This window comes from Pygocentrus nattereri, chromosome 12, assembly GCF_015220715.1.
Source record: "Pygocentrus nattereri isolate fPygNat1 chromosome 12, fPygNat1.pri, whole genome shotgun sequence".
Lineage (NCBI taxonomy): Eukaryota > Metazoa > Chordata > Actinopteri > Characiformes > Serrasalmidae > Pygocentrus > Pygocentrus nattereri.
In genome coordinates this window covers 3483993-3502248 of record NC_051222.1, presented here as the reverse complement: position 1 = coordinate 3502248, position 18256 = coordinate 3483993, and the positions used below count along the sequence as shown (strand labels likewise).

The 18256-nt window shown below is 42.1% G+C and overlaps 1 protein-coding gene across 1 annotated transcript; it reads right to left on the bottom strand.

The window, feature by feature from the left end:
• Window positions 1–205: 205 nt before the first annotated feature.
• LOC108410785 (zinc finger protein 850-like) lies at window positions 206–18117 on the bottom strand. The gene is made up of 4 exons (XM_037543679.1): window positions 18033–18117; window positions 13054–14648; window positions 7785–8241; window positions 206–1559 (listed from the first exon to the last, which is right to left on the bottom strand). Exons 2-4 carry the CDS (start codon window positions 14532–14534, stop codon window positions 858–860), a joined length of 2640 nt encoding a protein of 879 aa, XP_037399576.1. The 5' UTR covers window positions 14535–14648; window positions 18033–18117; the 3' UTR covers window positions 206–857.
• Between the last annotated feature and the right edge of the window lie 139 nt (window positions 18118–18256).

The window sequence follows — 18256 nt, the reverse complement described above, 5'->3', positions numbered from 1 at the left end:
GTGGAAATAGTTTGGAGAAGAACCTTTTCTGTTCCAGCATGACCCAGAGCACAAAGCAGCTCAATAAAATCATGGCTGGGTGAGTTTGGTGTGGAAGAACTTGACTGACCCTCACAGAGCCCTGACCTCAACCCCATCAAACACCTTTAGGATGAACTAGAACAGAGACTGTGAGCCAGACCCCCTCATCCAACATCAGTGTCTGACCTCACAAATGCTCCTGGATGAACAGACAAAAATTCCCACAAACACACTCTGAAATCTTGTAGAAAGCTTCCCAGAATAGTGGAACCTGTTGTAGCTGCAAAGGGGGACCAACTCCATATTATCGCATATGGATTTAGAACAGGATTCATAGAAGCTCCAGGGGTGTGATGTGGAGGTGTCCATACTTTGTCCATATAATGTACCACAGGACTCAAAGACACAAAATAGAATAAGTGGAAGTTACAATCCGCAAAAGGGGTGTGATAATACAAAAGCTCTTATTTTTGATTTCTCTTTAGCTACTGTATTTATTCGTTTACACATAGAATTTACACATTCATGACTTGTTTTCTTAATGAAGACGAGGGTGTGACCGTTTAGACATTCAGTGTGCACGACGGCAGAGGTGCAGTCTAAGCCTACATTTGCATTGAAGCCCCAGTACAAAACTAAAGTGGCAAACTTCAGGCACCAAACATGTCTTAGCTGATGGACTACTTTTAGCGTATGGAGAAAAATTAGTTTTTTTGCAGAACTACTGTTTAAAAGAGAAACTAAAAAACAAGGTTACATAATTTAAGTTCAACTCATGTCGGTTCCGCTTCAAGGTACTCATATGCCTGCAGTTCTGCCTACATACATACAAAGCCTTAATACAGAGTCTCTCCTCTGTGAACGCGCTGGTGTCTTTGGAGGCTACTCTGTCGGTTAAAACTCCTCCCACACTCGGAGCACTCGTACGGCTTCTCTCCCGTGTGGATGCGCTGGTGGTCTTGGAGGTGGCTCTGATTAGTGAAACTCTTCCAACACTCTGAGCAGTGATATGGCTTCTCTCCGGTGTGGATGCGCTGGTGTTGCTGCAGATTACTCTGCTGATTAAAACTCTTCCCACACTCCGAGCAGTAATACAGATTCTCTCCCGTGTGAATGCGCTGATGTAGTTGGAGGAGACTATGGCGATTAAAACTCTTCCCACACTCTGCGCACTCATACGGCTTCTCTCCTGTGTGGATGTGCCGGTGCTGCTGGAGATTACTCTGTTGAGTAAAGCTCTTCCCACACTCCAAGCACTGAAACGGCTTCTCTCCTGTGTGGATGCGCCGGTGTTGCTGGAGATGACTCTGCCTGTGAAAACATTTCCCGCACTCTGCGCAGTGATACGGCTTCTCTCCTGTGTGGATGTGCTGATGTTGCTGAAGAGTACTCTGCCGATTAAAGCTCTTTCCACAGTCCGAGCAGTGATACGGCTTCTCTCCCGTGTGGGTGCGCTGGTGTATTTTGAGATTATTCAGTTGAGTAAAGCTCTTCCCGCACTCCGAGCACCGAAAGGGCTTATCTCCTGTGTGGATGTGCTGATGTTGCTGAAGAGTTCTTCGTCGATTAAAACTCCTTCCGCAGTACGAGCAGTGATGCAGTTTCTCTCCGGTGTGAATGCGCTGGTGTATTTTGAGATTAGTTTGGTTGGTAAAGCTCTTCCCGCAGTCTGAGCAGCGGTGAGGTCTCTCCTTGCCAGTGTTTTTCGGCATTCCTCTGTCAAATGTACCAGAGATTATTTGTGGACTACTTGAGGTTGTTCTAGATGCCATGTTCTCGGATTTAACCTCCCTGGATTTCCGCTGTCTGGCTTGCTCTTCTTGGCAGCATCTTTGCTGTGTGCTGTGGAGAAGAACGTGGAATGTGGGATGTGGAAAATTCAACCATGTAAGAACATAGAAACTAGGGATGAAGGCAAAACCGAAACATTAATGAAACTCAGTGTAAATGCAACAAAATATAAAAGTGTTAAAATAGTTTAGTGTGAAAAGCATTTTAACAAGTCTCATCTTCTGCTGGTCTCCTGCCCTGACAGCCTATTGAAAAAAGGCACCCTACTACAGAATGTGGGTTAAACATGTGCCAAGGTAGGGCACAGTGTCTTACAGCAGGCAAGGCAGGACAACGCAGAAGGATACAGGATAGCACATAACAATAACAATGGGCAATTTACATTAAGGAGTTATAACTAAGGCTACAGTCGGTCATGATTTTCAGTTCATTAATTAATAAAGGAAACATCAGTCTAAAATCAGGACTTGCTAAATGTTATACAACAGGTAGTTCTGGCCATGTGCGCTGATGAGTTGATGAGCGTTCTAACCATGCTGTTATTTCACCATAACATCGAGTTTTTCTCAAAACACTATCACTCCTCTGAGATACCGTTGCTAAGCAACGACTTTGACAGCTGTAGGAGGCGCTCAAGCAATCTGAACGTTCTTACTTCTTACTTTGCCACAAACAGACAATGGACACTTAAGATCACATCTGACCGACAGCTGATTTGGTCCGACTCTGAAGATGAGACGACACTAATTTCCCAAACAAACTGTCAGTCGGTTTGTGTGGAGCTGGAGAACGAACTGGGCGAGTGGGCGGAGCTCGTTACTCTGACGTAGCAACAAGCTGCTCGTTAAGGAGCTATAATTTGGAGGAAGGAACTGAACATTAAAACATAAACGCCGCGTTCACGGCCAGTTTATTCATTTCTTACTGTATTTATTTAACTGTTGTATTAAAGCAGTAGAAACACTCTAGGAATGAGTTATCACTATAACATCACGGCTGTGATGATCTACGGCCACCATGATGTTATTTCAGGATAACACACTCCCTCTAGTGTTGTATTGCTCAATTAAACAGTCCTAACTTAGTCCTAACCTAAGTCTCATGCACCAAGACTCACACAATCATCACAGTCATGCTAGTCATTCCACACACTTTTCTCTCCAAACTCCTGAATGAAGCTGAACGATCCTAGTTTCCTACTCCAACTTTCACAGATTAAAAAAAACTTGACAGCGACAGACTTTTGTGTTCTCTGAATTTAATGCAAGTGAAAGAGATTGGATTAACTAGCCTGTTAGTCACTGCCGTACTATGTGTTTTAGATCAAGGGAGCTGTACAGGTATCCACAGCACCAGGAAACAATGAAACAGACACTCCAGAAATGACACTGATAAATTAGTAGGTAAAATCTGCAAGCACTTATTTTCAGATCAGATTTGACTGCACTTGATGAATAAGGGCCACTGCATCAAATTAAATTTTGTGAATCAACACACCCCTAATAACCAGTGCTCCAAGCACTGTATCAGCTTTCATCACCATGCGGTTTTGTTATTTGCTCTTTATCAGGCAAAACGCAACAAAATAATCTGCTGAGAATCCCGTTCCGCATTTTAAAAACAGTATATTTTTAAAAGATTTTTAAATTGAAACACATTCAAAAAGTATTATTACTACTACACTTTCAGAAATTAAGGTAGGAAACGGTCACTGGGGCAGGCCCCTTTTGTCTCCAGGGAGGTACCCTCAAAGGTACATCTCAGTCTTTTCAGTCAGGGAACATAACTGAACCATAAATCAATGAAATGATCTGTTCTAAGCTGGACTGACTCCACACACCCCGCCTCCCTCCAGGCTTTTACTCTACTGCTCTGTTTTAAAACATTCGGTTATGAAAAGGAACAAATACCAACTTTTCACCTGGAGACACTGATTTAAGCTCCACAATCGGACCTTAAAACCACTGCTGGAGCTTTAAGGGAACATTTACACTGTTTGTACCTTGATTAATTAAAAATGTACCTGTAAAGAACCTTTATTTCTAACAGTGTATTCTTATTACTATTACAGTGCATGTAGTACACATTTGTATGCACATGGGACCATTTCCGTATGTAAACAATGTTGTATTTTCACACTTTTAACACCTGCACATCTGTCAGCATCAACTTATAAATATCTTGCTTTCCAAATATAGTTTGCCTGGAATATCTTACAGCTAAACTCAGCAAGGCATAGCAGTCAACAATTAGAAATTGGGAGAATTTCTCTGACTCTATTCAAGAATTTTAGCCTCCAATTGAATTCTATTTGTCTAGCATCTTTGATGTGTGTGCATTCCTAATAATGTAAGTCACTGGGCTGCCTTGCCTACCCCAACCCTTCCCCACCCTGTTGTAAAATGCAATCTAAAACACAATAAAAAGTTGATGACAGAAAAGAAAAACACATGGAGATCATGTTGTACATGGACCTAAATAGAACCTTTCTGAAAATGGTTCCATGTAACACCAAAAGAGTTTCTTCTATTGTTTTCAAGCTTTTCACAATAGCAGAACCCGTTTCGGTGCTATGTAACAACCATATACAATCAATCTGAAGAACATGCAAAGATCCATTTAAGCATGAATTGGTACTACAGAAGAACTCATGGTTCTAAACAGAGCTATTCCCTTTACTAAAGAACCATCTTTTTTTAAAGAGTGCAGATCAGAACATTACTTACCACTCAAATTGAGCAAATCATGGAAATTCTATAAAAATATATACAGACATGTTAATAAGATGCACTTCACCAGATCAAAATACTATCAAACCAAAACCAAACACAAAGGCTCACATTACTAACCTCACTCAGCTCAGTCTGGCCAAAGGGCAGCTTCGTGTTTTCCTATTTTCTCCCTGCTTTCCAAAAAGCCAACATCTCCACAGAGAGTTAAGGAAACACAGTGTAAAATGACCATAAAGAACCAGAACAGGGTTGATTTTCGCTCCACCTTCAGGACCTTCAGGACCTCCAGGAGTCCAGCTCAGTAGACTGACTGCTCAGCATAGCAGGATCCTCTGCTTCTCTGCTTTACTGGAGTTGGTGAAGCACAGATATGCAGCTAGCACCACCACCTGGACTGGGGGGAGCTTCACACTGAGACCTCTAGTTTTAAACCCACCCATATTCCAACATGGTCCGATTTGGCTGTAGTTCATGTAAACAGCCTGTTTGTTTTTGTGATCACATATTTATCAGGTTTGGTTCACATGTGAAAGCAGTTGACTGGATACAGTAGACGATCAAACGTAGGGAAGTACTCCTTTATCTTTCATTTTCAACAAAAAAATCTTATTATAAAATAATTTTTTATTGTACTCTGCTGTTTGCAGTTTTGTGTATAGTGACTTGCTGTTTTTTTACTGTTCATTTGTGATGTCATGTTATGACAGATGCTGCATAAATACTGATATTTTCATTATGACTGCAAGAAGGCTGAACATACTGCCCAGTGTCAGAAAGCTGCACTTCAGTCAGTTCATTGGTCCTCCAGAACTATAGTTACCTAAAACACACCTCAAAAAGCACCAATGATGGATAAAAAGAACACATTGAACCATTCTGGTGTTCCCTGCTATGAGTCCCATGACTGAATGAATAATGTTGAGTAGCTGTGGTAAGAGATGAAACTCTCAGGTGGTGGAGTTCACTGATCAAACCTGAGAGAACGGAGGCATTTTGCTCAAGAACTTCCAGTAAAGAAAGGAACTTTCATTCAGTGCTACAGAAAGAACCCAATTAGTTCTAGTCTTCAAAGGCTTCAAGACAAAGTTTATTGTCAAAAGTAATATGTAAAAACCTTATCTTACCTCTTACCTGTTGGTCATCCTCAGCCAGTCTGCCTACCATTCTTCCCTTCACCCTAGACAGCTTTGGGGAATGAGTATTCTCTAGCATCCTCCCCATCTTTGGCCTTTATCACACAATCTCAAACAGTTCTGTCAGGCAAGGTAAAAAAAAAGATTGTGGTTTACAGCAAAAAGCGAAGGAAGGAGAGAACTTTAAACCCATTTGGATTCATTTAAAAGTAAAATTTACTAGAAAAGCAATTTTCACATTTACAGGAATTGTTACAGGAAGCAAAAACACATAAATGATGCATACGCTCACACATAAAACCATTTAAAATACAACAAAACAAATCAGCATGCTAAAAGTCCAAACCATTGGAGAGAAAGACAAGCATGAGATGGGGGTTTTCTCACTATCCAGCTCTGACTCAGACAGAGCACGTAAACCATTGATCAAATGATATGCAAATTAGGCCAGCTGTAGATTTGCATTGGTCCACAAGCATAAATAAGCACAATATCATTGGTTAAGTCCAGTTAACAGAGACGATATCTGCATCTGTCCCTCATGCACTTCTTAATGGTGTCTGTAAGTCATTCTCAATCAGGCCCAAGGCTTCAAAAATGCCTGAATAAAATCACCTTTCACTCAGTTACACAATGATGGAGAATCCAGTTACACTACCAGAGCAGCATCACCAAGTCTGGTAGGACGGTTCAGAAAGGAGCAGAAGCAAGTTCTCATCTCAACTTTAGCCACAATGTCGAGGAGGAGATGAAAACCCTTATAAACACAAGTTTGAACTGCTTAGGCTGGGCCTACTCTATGTGATTTTCGTTCCCACTTTGAGGCCGATTTGCACCTTATGTCAATTTTTTTCACAATCTGAAGTGATTTTCCACGTCAGGAGCTTGACACGAAGTGATCTGGTAGTTGGATGATCTGGCGAAAGCAGAAAGAAGTGAATCTTTATCTCTACAACAGAACTCTGATGTGATCGGAGACCCTTTGATATTATCAGACGTTTGATATTTACCACTCGAAATGTTCAAGAGTCCTGCAGTGAGAGAAGGTCAGCCAGTGATTCAAATAACATCCAATCAGAGAGCTGGAAGAGCGGAGAGACAGGAGACACGCCTGAACAGTGGAGCGGAAACAGAGGAGCTGAGTGTAAAACACAGGCAGAAGAGAGACGACATCATGTCTTTAATGCTGGTCCAGATCAGGTCACCATTTCTACAGTTTCAGCTCAGCTGCCAGTCTGTAGTGAAATACATCTCCAGCTCTCACTTCTCAACCCAATATTAAGCCCCAGTTTGAGCTTTTACTGTGCAGAAAAGCACAAACAGCTCCAGTAAGGTTAACTTTGTTTGTGTGGTGATCTGAGGAGATCTGGAAGTTTGAGATCTTAATTCATACCTGAATCTCATTATGTGTGTTACTCTCTCTCTTGGCCTTGTTATCTAGCACGAGCGCCTTCACAACAAAAAGACAACAAACTTTTAAAAAATCATGTAGTGACGCCGACCTATCCAGGGTGTATCCTACCTTCTGCCCAGTGACAGCTGGAATAGGCTCCAGCACCACCCCGTGACCCAGAAGGAGAAGCGGCTTAGAAACGTAGTGACAACCAAACTTAAAGAGCCTTTCAGTGGTTGGGCTGTTAAGAATGTGAAGATCATTTTAAAAAAGTACGTCATCTGGTCTTCTGGCGTATTCATTCATTTACCCAAGGGCTTTAATACATGAGTTTTTCCAATGAAGACTAGCGTGTTAGAATTAAGGCATGCAATTTCCACGATGGTGGCCTTGAAGCTCCAGTGCAAAACTAAATTGGCAAACTTCAGGGGCCAAATATGTCTTGGATGATCTACTACATTCACAGAACCTTTTCCAAAACTATTACTTACATCACAAACCAAAGTATACACAATTTATGTTAACTGTTCTCATGTTCCTTTATGTGCACCCCTATGTGTTGAAGATACTCATATGCCTGAACATCTCCCGAAGTACAAAGCCTTAATACGGCCCATCTTCTGTGTGAACATGCTCGTCTTGTTGAAACATAGTCTGCAGGGAAAAGTTCTTCTCGTACTCAGAGCAGTGATCTGGTTTCTCTGCTCTGTGAACGCGCTGGTGTCTTTGGAGGCTACTCTGTCGGTTAAAACTCCTCCCACACTCTGAGCAGTGATACGGCTGCTCTCCTGTGTGGATGCGCTGGTGGTCTCTGAGGTGGCTCTGATTAGTGAAACTCTTCCAGCACTCTGAGCAGTGATACGGCTTCTCTCCAGTGTGGATGCGCTGGTGTTTTTGGAGATTAATATGTTGATTAAAACTCTTCCCGCACTCCGAGCAGTAATACAGTTTCTCTCCCGTGTGAAAACGCTGATGTAGCTGGAGGAGACTATGCCGATTAAAACTCTTCCCGCAGTCTGGGCAGCGATACGGTTTGTCTCCCGTGTGAATGTGCTGGTGCTGTCCCAGATTACTCTTCTGAGTAAAAGTCTTCCCGCACTCTGAGCACTGATACGGCTTCTCGCCGGTGTGAATGCGCCGGTGTCTCTTCAGAGTGCTCTGTCGATGAAAACTCTTTCCACAGTCGGAGCAGTGGTGGGGTCTCTCCTTGCCTGTATGTTTCTCCATATGCTCGTGAGATGTGATTCTTGTTGACTGCTGGAGTGGGTTCTAGGCGCCATATTCTCGGGCGCAATTTCTCCCGATTTCAGGCATCTGGCTTGCTTCCCTTGGCATCATCTTCTGATGGCTGTCCCGCAGTTAAAATTTTGAACTGTGTCAGAAAGTAGACACTAGGAACAAAGACAAAAACAGAGAAATATTCAAAACTCTGACTCACTCAAACAACAATGCATCAGATGTTCTTTTGGTGGTACCACGGAAGAAGCGCTATAGCTTCCCTGGAGAACAAGCGAATAAAAAACTTTTTTAATGTGCATCAACCCGTTTCCTGCTGGAACATAGAGGGATACAGCATATCGTCTAATTCAAGGGTGCTGGTGTCCAGCACAGTTTGGTGATTTACCTGCACCAACACATCTGATTACACTTATCTAATAACTGCCAGGTTAAGTGGGCGTGTTTCAGCAGGGAAACCTCCAAACTGCGCCGGACACCGGCCCTCCAGGACCGGAGTTGTGCACCTCTGGTCTAATGTATTGCCAACGTCATGAATTTCACTTCATTAAGGTCAAATCATAACAACAACAGCTAGTGACAAGTGTTAAACAGTGCGGTGGACCTGGCGATGCTGGTGTTATCAAGGCTGCCAGCTCTCATTAACGTAGCACTAATTTCACAGTCTCATGCCACACTTTGCCATTTCCCCATGCATTTCTCTCTGCCTTCCAAACAACAATATTGTGAGCTTTTGTACAATGTTAAAATAAACGAGGACTGCATTTCTTGATTGCAGATTTCTCTCCTTTTTTGATTTGGTGAAAAGATATACTTCTTCATTTAAACCATTATCAAGCAAAAAACAAAAGAACAACAACAACAATAATAGAATCCGCTGAAAAACTAGAATCATGGTCTGTATCGCATTGTGCATGTACTGTTTAATACACCTTCAAAAGATTTTTACAGATGAGATACATGCAAAATTATTATTATCGTCACTGTATTTTCACACCGTTTACACTGTGTGTAACATAACACGTCTCTCTGCACATCATTTCCATTTTGCATTAAATGTATAATATTTATACATAAATGTGTATATATAATTTTTTTATTGCTGTTGTAAGAACAAAATTTTATACTTTGTATCTGTATTTTTGTCTATTTTCAGTTTTTGACATAATTTGAAAATACATGTTGGCCTTTATATGGTGTGTACATTTCATGAAGATTCCATTTCATGAAGAACCAATTCTGGTTCCATTGACTTACATTGAAAGTACTGTATGATTTCCCTTCTCCTGTATAGTTGCCATTTTGGAGATATGAGTTTTTATATATATATATATATATATATATATATATATATATATATATATATATATATATATATATTAATAAAGAGAGGTGGGCAATATGAAAAATATATAATTCTACCACACTTTAAAACCTTCCATGATCCATTATCTGACATTTATTTTTTTCAGACACCTGCTCAGCTGGAAGGGAGAAAAGAGAAGCAGTAGTGCAACATTTAAAACCTGAAAGCAGTGATTTTTATTCAGTACGTGTCATACAGTGCTGCACTAAATCAGTTAAACAGGACTAAATGAACTCTCCTTATAACGAAACTCACAGCAGGTCAGTGTCCACAGGTTCTGACCATACACTCACCTTCTGAAACACACACTGTGACTTTACTGGAGCGTAACTCATCACGAAAACGAGCTACACTCTCAAATATGGACATATTAATCCTTAATGAGATGAACTTCGCCAAGATAACAACCGGGAACACACAGGGTAGCGTCAGTACCATCACCCAGAACGTCTGGCCGGTCCGTGAATTTTTACCTGTTTTCACTCCACTTTCCAAAAAGCCATCACCTCGTCCAGGAGTTGATGAAATACAAGGTGTAAAACGATCAGGCAGGAGTTTAATGACCGCCCCAGCTCGGTTAGCTCTGTTGGCTCGGTTAGCTCTGTTGGCTCGGTTAGCTCGGCTCCTGTTCCTCAAACAACACTGACCACTCTTACACGCCTTTACCGCCACCACCTGGACTGGGGTGGGACTTCGCACGGCCACTGGCTGACATTGTAGACCTCCTTAAGATCCCATTTGGAAAACTTCCTCCATTCTGTTCATTACATTTCCTTTTCTGATGTTCCTGTAATCCTGAAAATACTTTCCCTATTAAATTCCCATAAACACGCTCCTAACCCTTGTGGAAAGCCTTCCCGGAAGAGTTGAAGCTGTTGTAACTGCAAAGGGTGAGCCGACATCATATTAAACCCTATGGATTAAGAATGGGATGTCACTCGAGTTCATATGTGTGGAGGCAGAAGGCCGCATACTTTCAGCAACATAGTCTATTTGGCTGCGTCATTGATTTTGCAATATGACTCAAATGGACTAGTTCATCTACACAAGAAACTGACTAATGTACCCTCTCAGAAAAAAGGTACGACGCTGTCACTGTGGTGGTACCTTCAGGGGTACGTCTCAGTGCCTTTAGTCAGGGAACATAACTGAACCATCATCCACTGAAGTGATATGCTCTAAGCTGTACTGACTCCACACAACCTGCCTCGCCTCCAGGCTTTTATTCTACTGTCCTGTTTTAAAACATTCGGTTATGAAAAGGAACACATACCAACTTTTCACCTGGAGAACCTGATTTAAGCTCCACAATCAGACCTTAGAACCTACTGTACAACCTTCGAGGGATCATTTACACTGTTTGTACCTTGAAGAACGAATCATGTACCTGCATGGTACTTTTACTTCTAACAGTGTAAAAAAAGGCCAAACTCTGAGACAGTCTTATCCCGTTGTACACACTAATGAAGATGTCTGAATTATTGTGTGCATATATTGTGCAAAATTCATTTCTTTTCTAACTTGCTTTAGGTCAAACTGTGGCGTAATGCAGAAAGATGAATATTCCTACACAAATTTAAGAGTAAACCATCGGATTTGAATGGCAGCAACAAAATCAATGACAATATAAAAGCTGAGGAGCCTGAGGACCTGCAACGTGTCTGGTTTTGTTTAATTTATTGAGTCATTTGGACTAATTTCTGGCAGCATATTCTGTACTTTATTCAAATTCAAGTGCAAATGTGAAAATGCTAATTCAGTGATGTGTTCACAATTGCAAAAGGGTTCTATGTAGAGCCATGAACACTCAAAGAATCCTTTACATGATTCTTTGCATCATGGATCGATGGAAAATGTGCATGAATTTGCTATAGACGGTTCTGTATAGAACTTTTCTTTTTCTTCTGTTACAAGCTTGACACTAAAAACAGAAAATTTTTGCCCTTTTGAAAAATAAAAGTTCTATATAGAACCATCTACAGCACATTCTCTGTAAAGAACTCTAGACATGCAAAGGGTTATTTGAGGGTTCATGGTTCAGAACCACTTTTTTACTAAAGAACCCATGAAGAAAATGTTTCTACCTGGAAGGACTGTTTTGATAAACCCTACGAAGAGAATTTGGTGCTACAGATTCAGTTTCATTACCAAAGAATTCTTTATATATATATAAAAAAGGGCCACGGCCACAACTCACTGCATTTAGGCATGAAGAGGTGGTCAAGACAACTTGCTGAAGTGCAGACCGAGCATCAGAACGGGGAAGAAAGGGGATTTAAGTGACTTTGAACGTGGCGTGGTTGTTGGTGCCAGACGGGCTGGTCTAAGTATTTCAGAAACTGCTGATCTACTGGGATTTTCATGCACAACCATCTCTAGGGTTTACAGAGAACTGTCAGAAAAAGAGGAAATATCCAGTGAGCGGTCAGTTGTGTGGACGAAAATGCCTTGTTGATGTGAGAGGTCAGAGGAGAATGGGCAGACTGGTTCCAGATGATAGAAAGGCAACAGGAACTCAAATAACCAACCAACATCTCAGGAATGTTTCCAACACCTTCTTGAAAGTCTGCCACGAAGAATTAAGGCAGTTCTGAAGGCAGAAGGGAGTCCAACCTTCTACTAGCAATGACTCAGTACATGCAGCACTGCTCACACAAGTCTTTTAAATGCTTGTCATTCCTTATACCAATAAACTTATAGATCAGGACAATTGTTGACAGACTTTTAAGGTTTTATTCAAATATAAACATGGATGTTGAGAATATTGTGCAGTGAAAGGTGAAAGACTTTCACTTTTGTGAAGCTACATCAACAAAACAGACTTAGAAAACGAGTCCAACTTTTTTTTCCCTGCTATTTCACTTCACGTTTAGGCATAAGTGAAAACACCATACCATATTAGCCCATATACTGGTTTACAGTGAATGTAAGTTTAAACGTGTCTTACATAGAAAACGTGACTAAATAATATGGCGATTTAGATAATGCAAATGATCCTCAGTTAAACTGAAAAAGGCAACAAAAATCCTCATAACAAACCTGCAATGAGAACAGCAGCTATTACAATTTTGTAATAATTATTATAACAAGTGAGATTTGAAATGTTATTGGGAGCCTGCAATTTGCACACGGGCTGTGTCTATTTCATTTCTCAAACTGAGAAACCAATAAAAAGTAACAGTCTCTGACTCTTGGCTTCAGAGTTTACTTTAGTCCCTTTAAAAGCACCTTCCCTCAAACTTAAAACTCTGTAGAAACGATTTAAATTGCAGGTTACAACATGTAAGATAAACATAATAAAAATGTCATGGTTCTGCGGCTAAGTCATGAGCTTCTGGCTTCCTCTAAGGGCATTTGTGTCTCTTTAAGGAATTGGAATGCCTGAAACTCCGTTTACACTCCGAGCAGCGATACGGCATCGCTCCTGTGTGAATGCGCTTGTGCGTCATTAGACTATTTCTGCTTGAAAAACTTTTCCCACACTCTGAACAGTGAAACGGCGTCTCTCCCGTGTGAGCGTACTGGTGCGACTGGAGACTGCTCTGCTGATTAAAGCTCTTTCCACAGTCCGAGCACTGATACGGCTTCTCTCCCGTGTGGACACGCTGGTGTTGCTGGAGAATACCCAGCTGATTAAAACTCTTTCCGCACTCTGAGCAGTGATACGGTTTCTCTCCAGTGTGAATGCGCTGGTGTCTTTGGAGATTACTGTGTCGACTAAAACTCCTGCCACATTCCGAGCAGGGATACGGCTTCTCTCCGGTGTGGACTCGCTGGTGTTGTAGGAGATTACTGTGATGGTTAAATTTCTTTCCGCACTCCGAGCAGCGATACGGTTTCTCTCCTGTGTGAACACGCTGGTGTATGTAGAGGAGCTTCTGCTGAGTAAAAGTCTTCCCGCAGTCTGAGCAGCAATGCGGTTTTTCTCCTGTATGCATGCGCTGGTGTTCTTTCAGGTTACTCCGTGAAATGAAAGTCTTACCACACTCAGAGCAGCGATACGGTTTCTCTCCTGTGTGAACACGCTGGTGTACCTGGAAAAGCTTCTGCTGAGTAAAACTCTTCCCGCAGTCTGAGCAGCGATACGGTTTCTCTCTCGCGTGAATGCGCTGGTGTTCTTGCAGATTACTCCATGAAGTAAAACTCCTTCCACACTCTGAGCACTGATACGGCTTCTCTTCCGTATGAAAGCGCTGGTGTATTTTGAAAATGCTCTCGTAGGTAAAACTCTTTCCACAGTATGAGCAGTGATGCTTCTTCTCGCCTCTGTGGACGCGCTGGTGCATTTTGAACATACTCTGATAAACAAAAATCTTCCCACACTCCGAGCAGTGGTACGATTTCTCTCCCGTGTGAATGCGCTGGTGTATTTTGAAGATACTCTCGTAACTAAAGCTCTTTCCACACTCTGAGCAGCGATACGATTTCTCGCCTCTGTGAATGCGCTGGTGCATTTTGAAAATGCTCAGATAAATAAAACTCTTCCCACAGTCTGAGCAGAGATACGACTTCTCTCCAGAGTGAATGCGCTGGTGTTTTTTGAGATTATCCATGACGTTAAAAGCCCTCCCGCAATCAGAGCACTGATACGGCTGCTCTCTCGCATGAATGAGCTGGTGTTGCTGGAGGTTACTCTGCCGACTAAATTTCTTCCCACAGTCACAGCACTGATACGGCTTCTCTCCTGTGTGAATAAGCTGGTGTTGTTGGAGATTACTTTGCCGAGTAAAACTCTTTCCACACACCAAGCAGTGGTGACTTCTCGCCTTTCTCTTGCTGTTCTGCATTCTTCTGCAAGATGTGTTAGTGTGGATAACACCAGTGGATGTTTGCTGAGCACTGGAATCTTTTTCAGATGCCATGTTCTTATACTGAACAATTCCTGTTTTCAGCAGTCTAAAGTTCCTCTTGATGGAATCTCCAAATGTGTTTTTTATTCCAGAAAGTGGAAGAATGGGAACAATGGGAGCAGTACCCTAGAAGAGAAAAGAATAAAAATATTCAGAACTCAGAAATATGACAGAATTTATAGCAACTGTAACAAGAAAGTTCTGTATTCATTTAGCTTTATGCAAAATAAAAACAAAATCATCTAAATAATCGAACAAAATGATCAGATATAAATGTCAAGCTTGGTCAGTAAAAGCCTCCCAGACCATCTAAGATTTGGTACAAACTTTCAAGAAATTAAGCCAAACATTACTTAACCACGGCAGACGAATTGGTGATACCTGATCCATAGAATGGTTATAGTACACAGATGCCACTGTTTGGTTAGTACATCACAGTTTGGTATGAACTGGGTACAACAGAAAACAGTAGAGGTGTAACGATTCTGAAGCCATGATACAAACATCTGCGCTCCCATGTCTCGTTACAATGTATTACACCACCCCTCTACCCACAAACCAACAGCAGGTGCAGCCTGTTGAGCCCTCATTACTTTACTAATGTAGCAAAACTGATTTTTTATTTCACAGTTAACGCTGTGGCTCGTAGTGGGCCACATACGAGTTTAAATTCTCTTCTGTCATTAACGTTATACTGGTACACACACAACTGGTATACAAATAATGTGAAATTGAAACTGAGGGCAGAACACACTGCCTGCCTCACCTCTCGGGTAGGGAGCTGCAGCCTGAGGTAAATTAATTCAAATCGCCATCAATGGAGCAACATCAGACTGTAACGAGTTACTCAGTTAAAGGGGAAAAAAGAGAGCGGAAGGAAAAGCCAGTCTTTTGGGGTTGGCCGTTAGCCATTAGCCTACCATGGAGGCTAGCCAGATACCCTTGCGCACAGCTACAGTTCTTATAAGAAGTGAAGGAACATCCAGAATAATACGCCATCGTTACTCTACAAAACAGGCTTACTAAAGCCTCCAAAATGGTTTTAATTGAAAAACAAATATACATCAATAGGGTAAACTGTGATATATACTAAAACCATCAGTAATCTTGATTACACTGCGATATAAATTTTAGCCCATACAATCTCTACTACCTATAACATGTACTTCACAAAATTCATTATTTTATTTATTTTTATTTACAAAATTTGTGGAGTTAATCTACCATATTTAGTGTTCCAAATTGTTGGTGATTTAATAAAACCTAGAAGTGATTGAACTTTTTTCCTTATTCATCCACCAAAAACAAACAGAAAACCTGAACTGTGGCCCAAAAATCGAGGTCTGAACCAAACTGTGGCCCAAAAATCAAGGTCTGAAATTGAGCAGTAAAATATAAACAGTTAAATATTCTCACATCGCTCATATTTCTATGAGTATTAGGAGGAGTTGATTTAGTTTGTTCCACCTAGGCCAGAGGTCACTAATAGACGGACTGCGGTCTGAGTCCAGACCCGGATGTTGTCCTATGTGGACCTGGACCTACAACCGATAAACTATGGAGAATTACTTCATTTTGACTGGGTGGTCTTATTTTAATCGGCATAGTTTTTCTAGCTTTTACCAAGGATGAGCCAAGGAACAGCAGTCAGAGAAGAAAGTGAGTCAGAGGGAAGTTATTCCACATGACATGATCTAAAAAGAGAAAACTGACAGTAAATGTTGTTGAAATCTGACCGAACTGGACTTTATTTGATCTGATGTTCAGTAAATGTTGTTGAAATCTGACCGAACTGGACTTTATTTGATCTGATGTTCAGTAAATGTTGTTGAAATCTGACCGAACTGGACTTTATTTGATCTGATATTCAGTAAATGTTGTTGAAATCCGACCGAACTGTACTTTATTTGATCTGATGTTCAGTAAATGTTTTTGAAATCTGAGTCAACTGGATTTTATTTGATCTGATATTCAGTAAATATTGTTGAAATCTGACTCAACTGGACTTTATTTGATCTGATATTCAGCTGTCGACTGTATAAGATGTTGATATTCCTACTCATCTACTTCAGTAAACAGTACATGGCACTGAGTCATGGACATTATGATGTTCTGGACCTTCGCTTTAGGTTATTCCTCTAACTGGACCTCAATGAATTTTAATGAAAGACCCCTGACCTAGGCTATACTTAAGCCCAGCCCTCCCCAGAGAAGACCGAGGGAAAGACCCCTGCTGGTGAGGAGGCACAGCAGATACAGCCAGCTAAGCTAGCCTTCTTCCCTTCCTCATTTCTCTCTCCCTCGCTCTCGTAATTCGCTGCTATCCTGAGATGTTCCCACAGCTGGATTGAGAAAAGCTCCTGAGTCGTCTGCGCGCGCCACAGAGTGACTCGGTCAGGCGCTCGTGCGTTTGAGTCGAGCTTAGCATAGCATGCTGCTAACTCGCTAACGGCTTACAGCTTAAAAAGTTTCCGGGTGGAACCCGCGTTTGTGAACTTTGGTTCCGCATCACGTTCGTACCGCGTATTCTCCGTAAGACTCGGGACCGAACCGGGACGAACACACGACACGCACTACACCCCCCAACACCTCGCACGGTACATAGTTTTTCATGTTGGGAAAAATAAAAACCACCACAGAGACCATTTAAAGTTTCTACCGGTTCCTGGTGGTGTCCAATAGTCACTAGGTGTTGTCCTGATGGGTTGAGATCACCGTGGAAAGGACTCTAATGGTTTGACAGGTGTTCTGGTTCTGGGCCTAGATGCAGCTGATCGTTTCCTAAGAAGATCTGAAGGTGTCCCATGGCAGGGTTTCTCAGCCCTGGTCTTGGAGGCCCACCGTCCTGCACTTTTCACTGTTTTCTCTGCTCCCAAAACACCTAATTCAACTAATCAGCCCAATGCTGGGCAGAAGTGACCGTGTTAAAGCTGGACAAGGCACGAAGATGTGCAGAACAGTGGGCCTCCAGGACCAGGGTTGGGAAAGACAGTCCTACAAGAAACTAAAGGTGGCCATTAAAACCAAATCCCATTAGAAATCCATCAGGTTTTATTTCTAATGGGTCTAATGGTCTTTTAAGCACAGTCATGCTTTCCCTTATCCCCTAACATCTGACCCAACTCATTAACACGCTCCTCTTGTGCTGGAACATGTGCGCTGAAGTAAGCAAAACAAAGATGGGCAGAGCATGTGGTTCTCAGGTTTTTTTGGGGGTGGGCATTCTTCACAGAACAGGGTTAGCCAGATAACCTAAACCCAAAGATAAAGACTGGCCCATAAGAACGTCCCATCAGCTCGTTTCCGACTGGACAGGCTTGACTTTGTGCTTAGGACATCTGGCCAAACTGAGACGTTCTGCTTAGTGAAGCACCGCAGGACGTGGGCTGGGAACAGCTGAACGAGGCCATCAGGCTCCTGGACGCTCTGCTAGCGCTGACCACCGTCCAGACACGTGTTCAGGGGTTTATATCAGAGGAACCGCTGGGGAACACTGAAACAGCGTCTTACCTTCTGCAGCTCAGCTCCTGTATAGGTTTCTCTACCAACACTGCACTGGGCTGGACTGCAGACCAAAGCGGGGTCTTCTGCTTCTCCACTTTGCTGGAGTGGGAGAAACACGCTTAGAGAATCAGCGCCCCCTGCTGGTCTGCAGGGAAGCTGCACAACGTGAACGTCGAGCTGGCTGATCTGGGGGCGTGGTTTTAATGTAAGATAAGACAAGATAGTCCTTT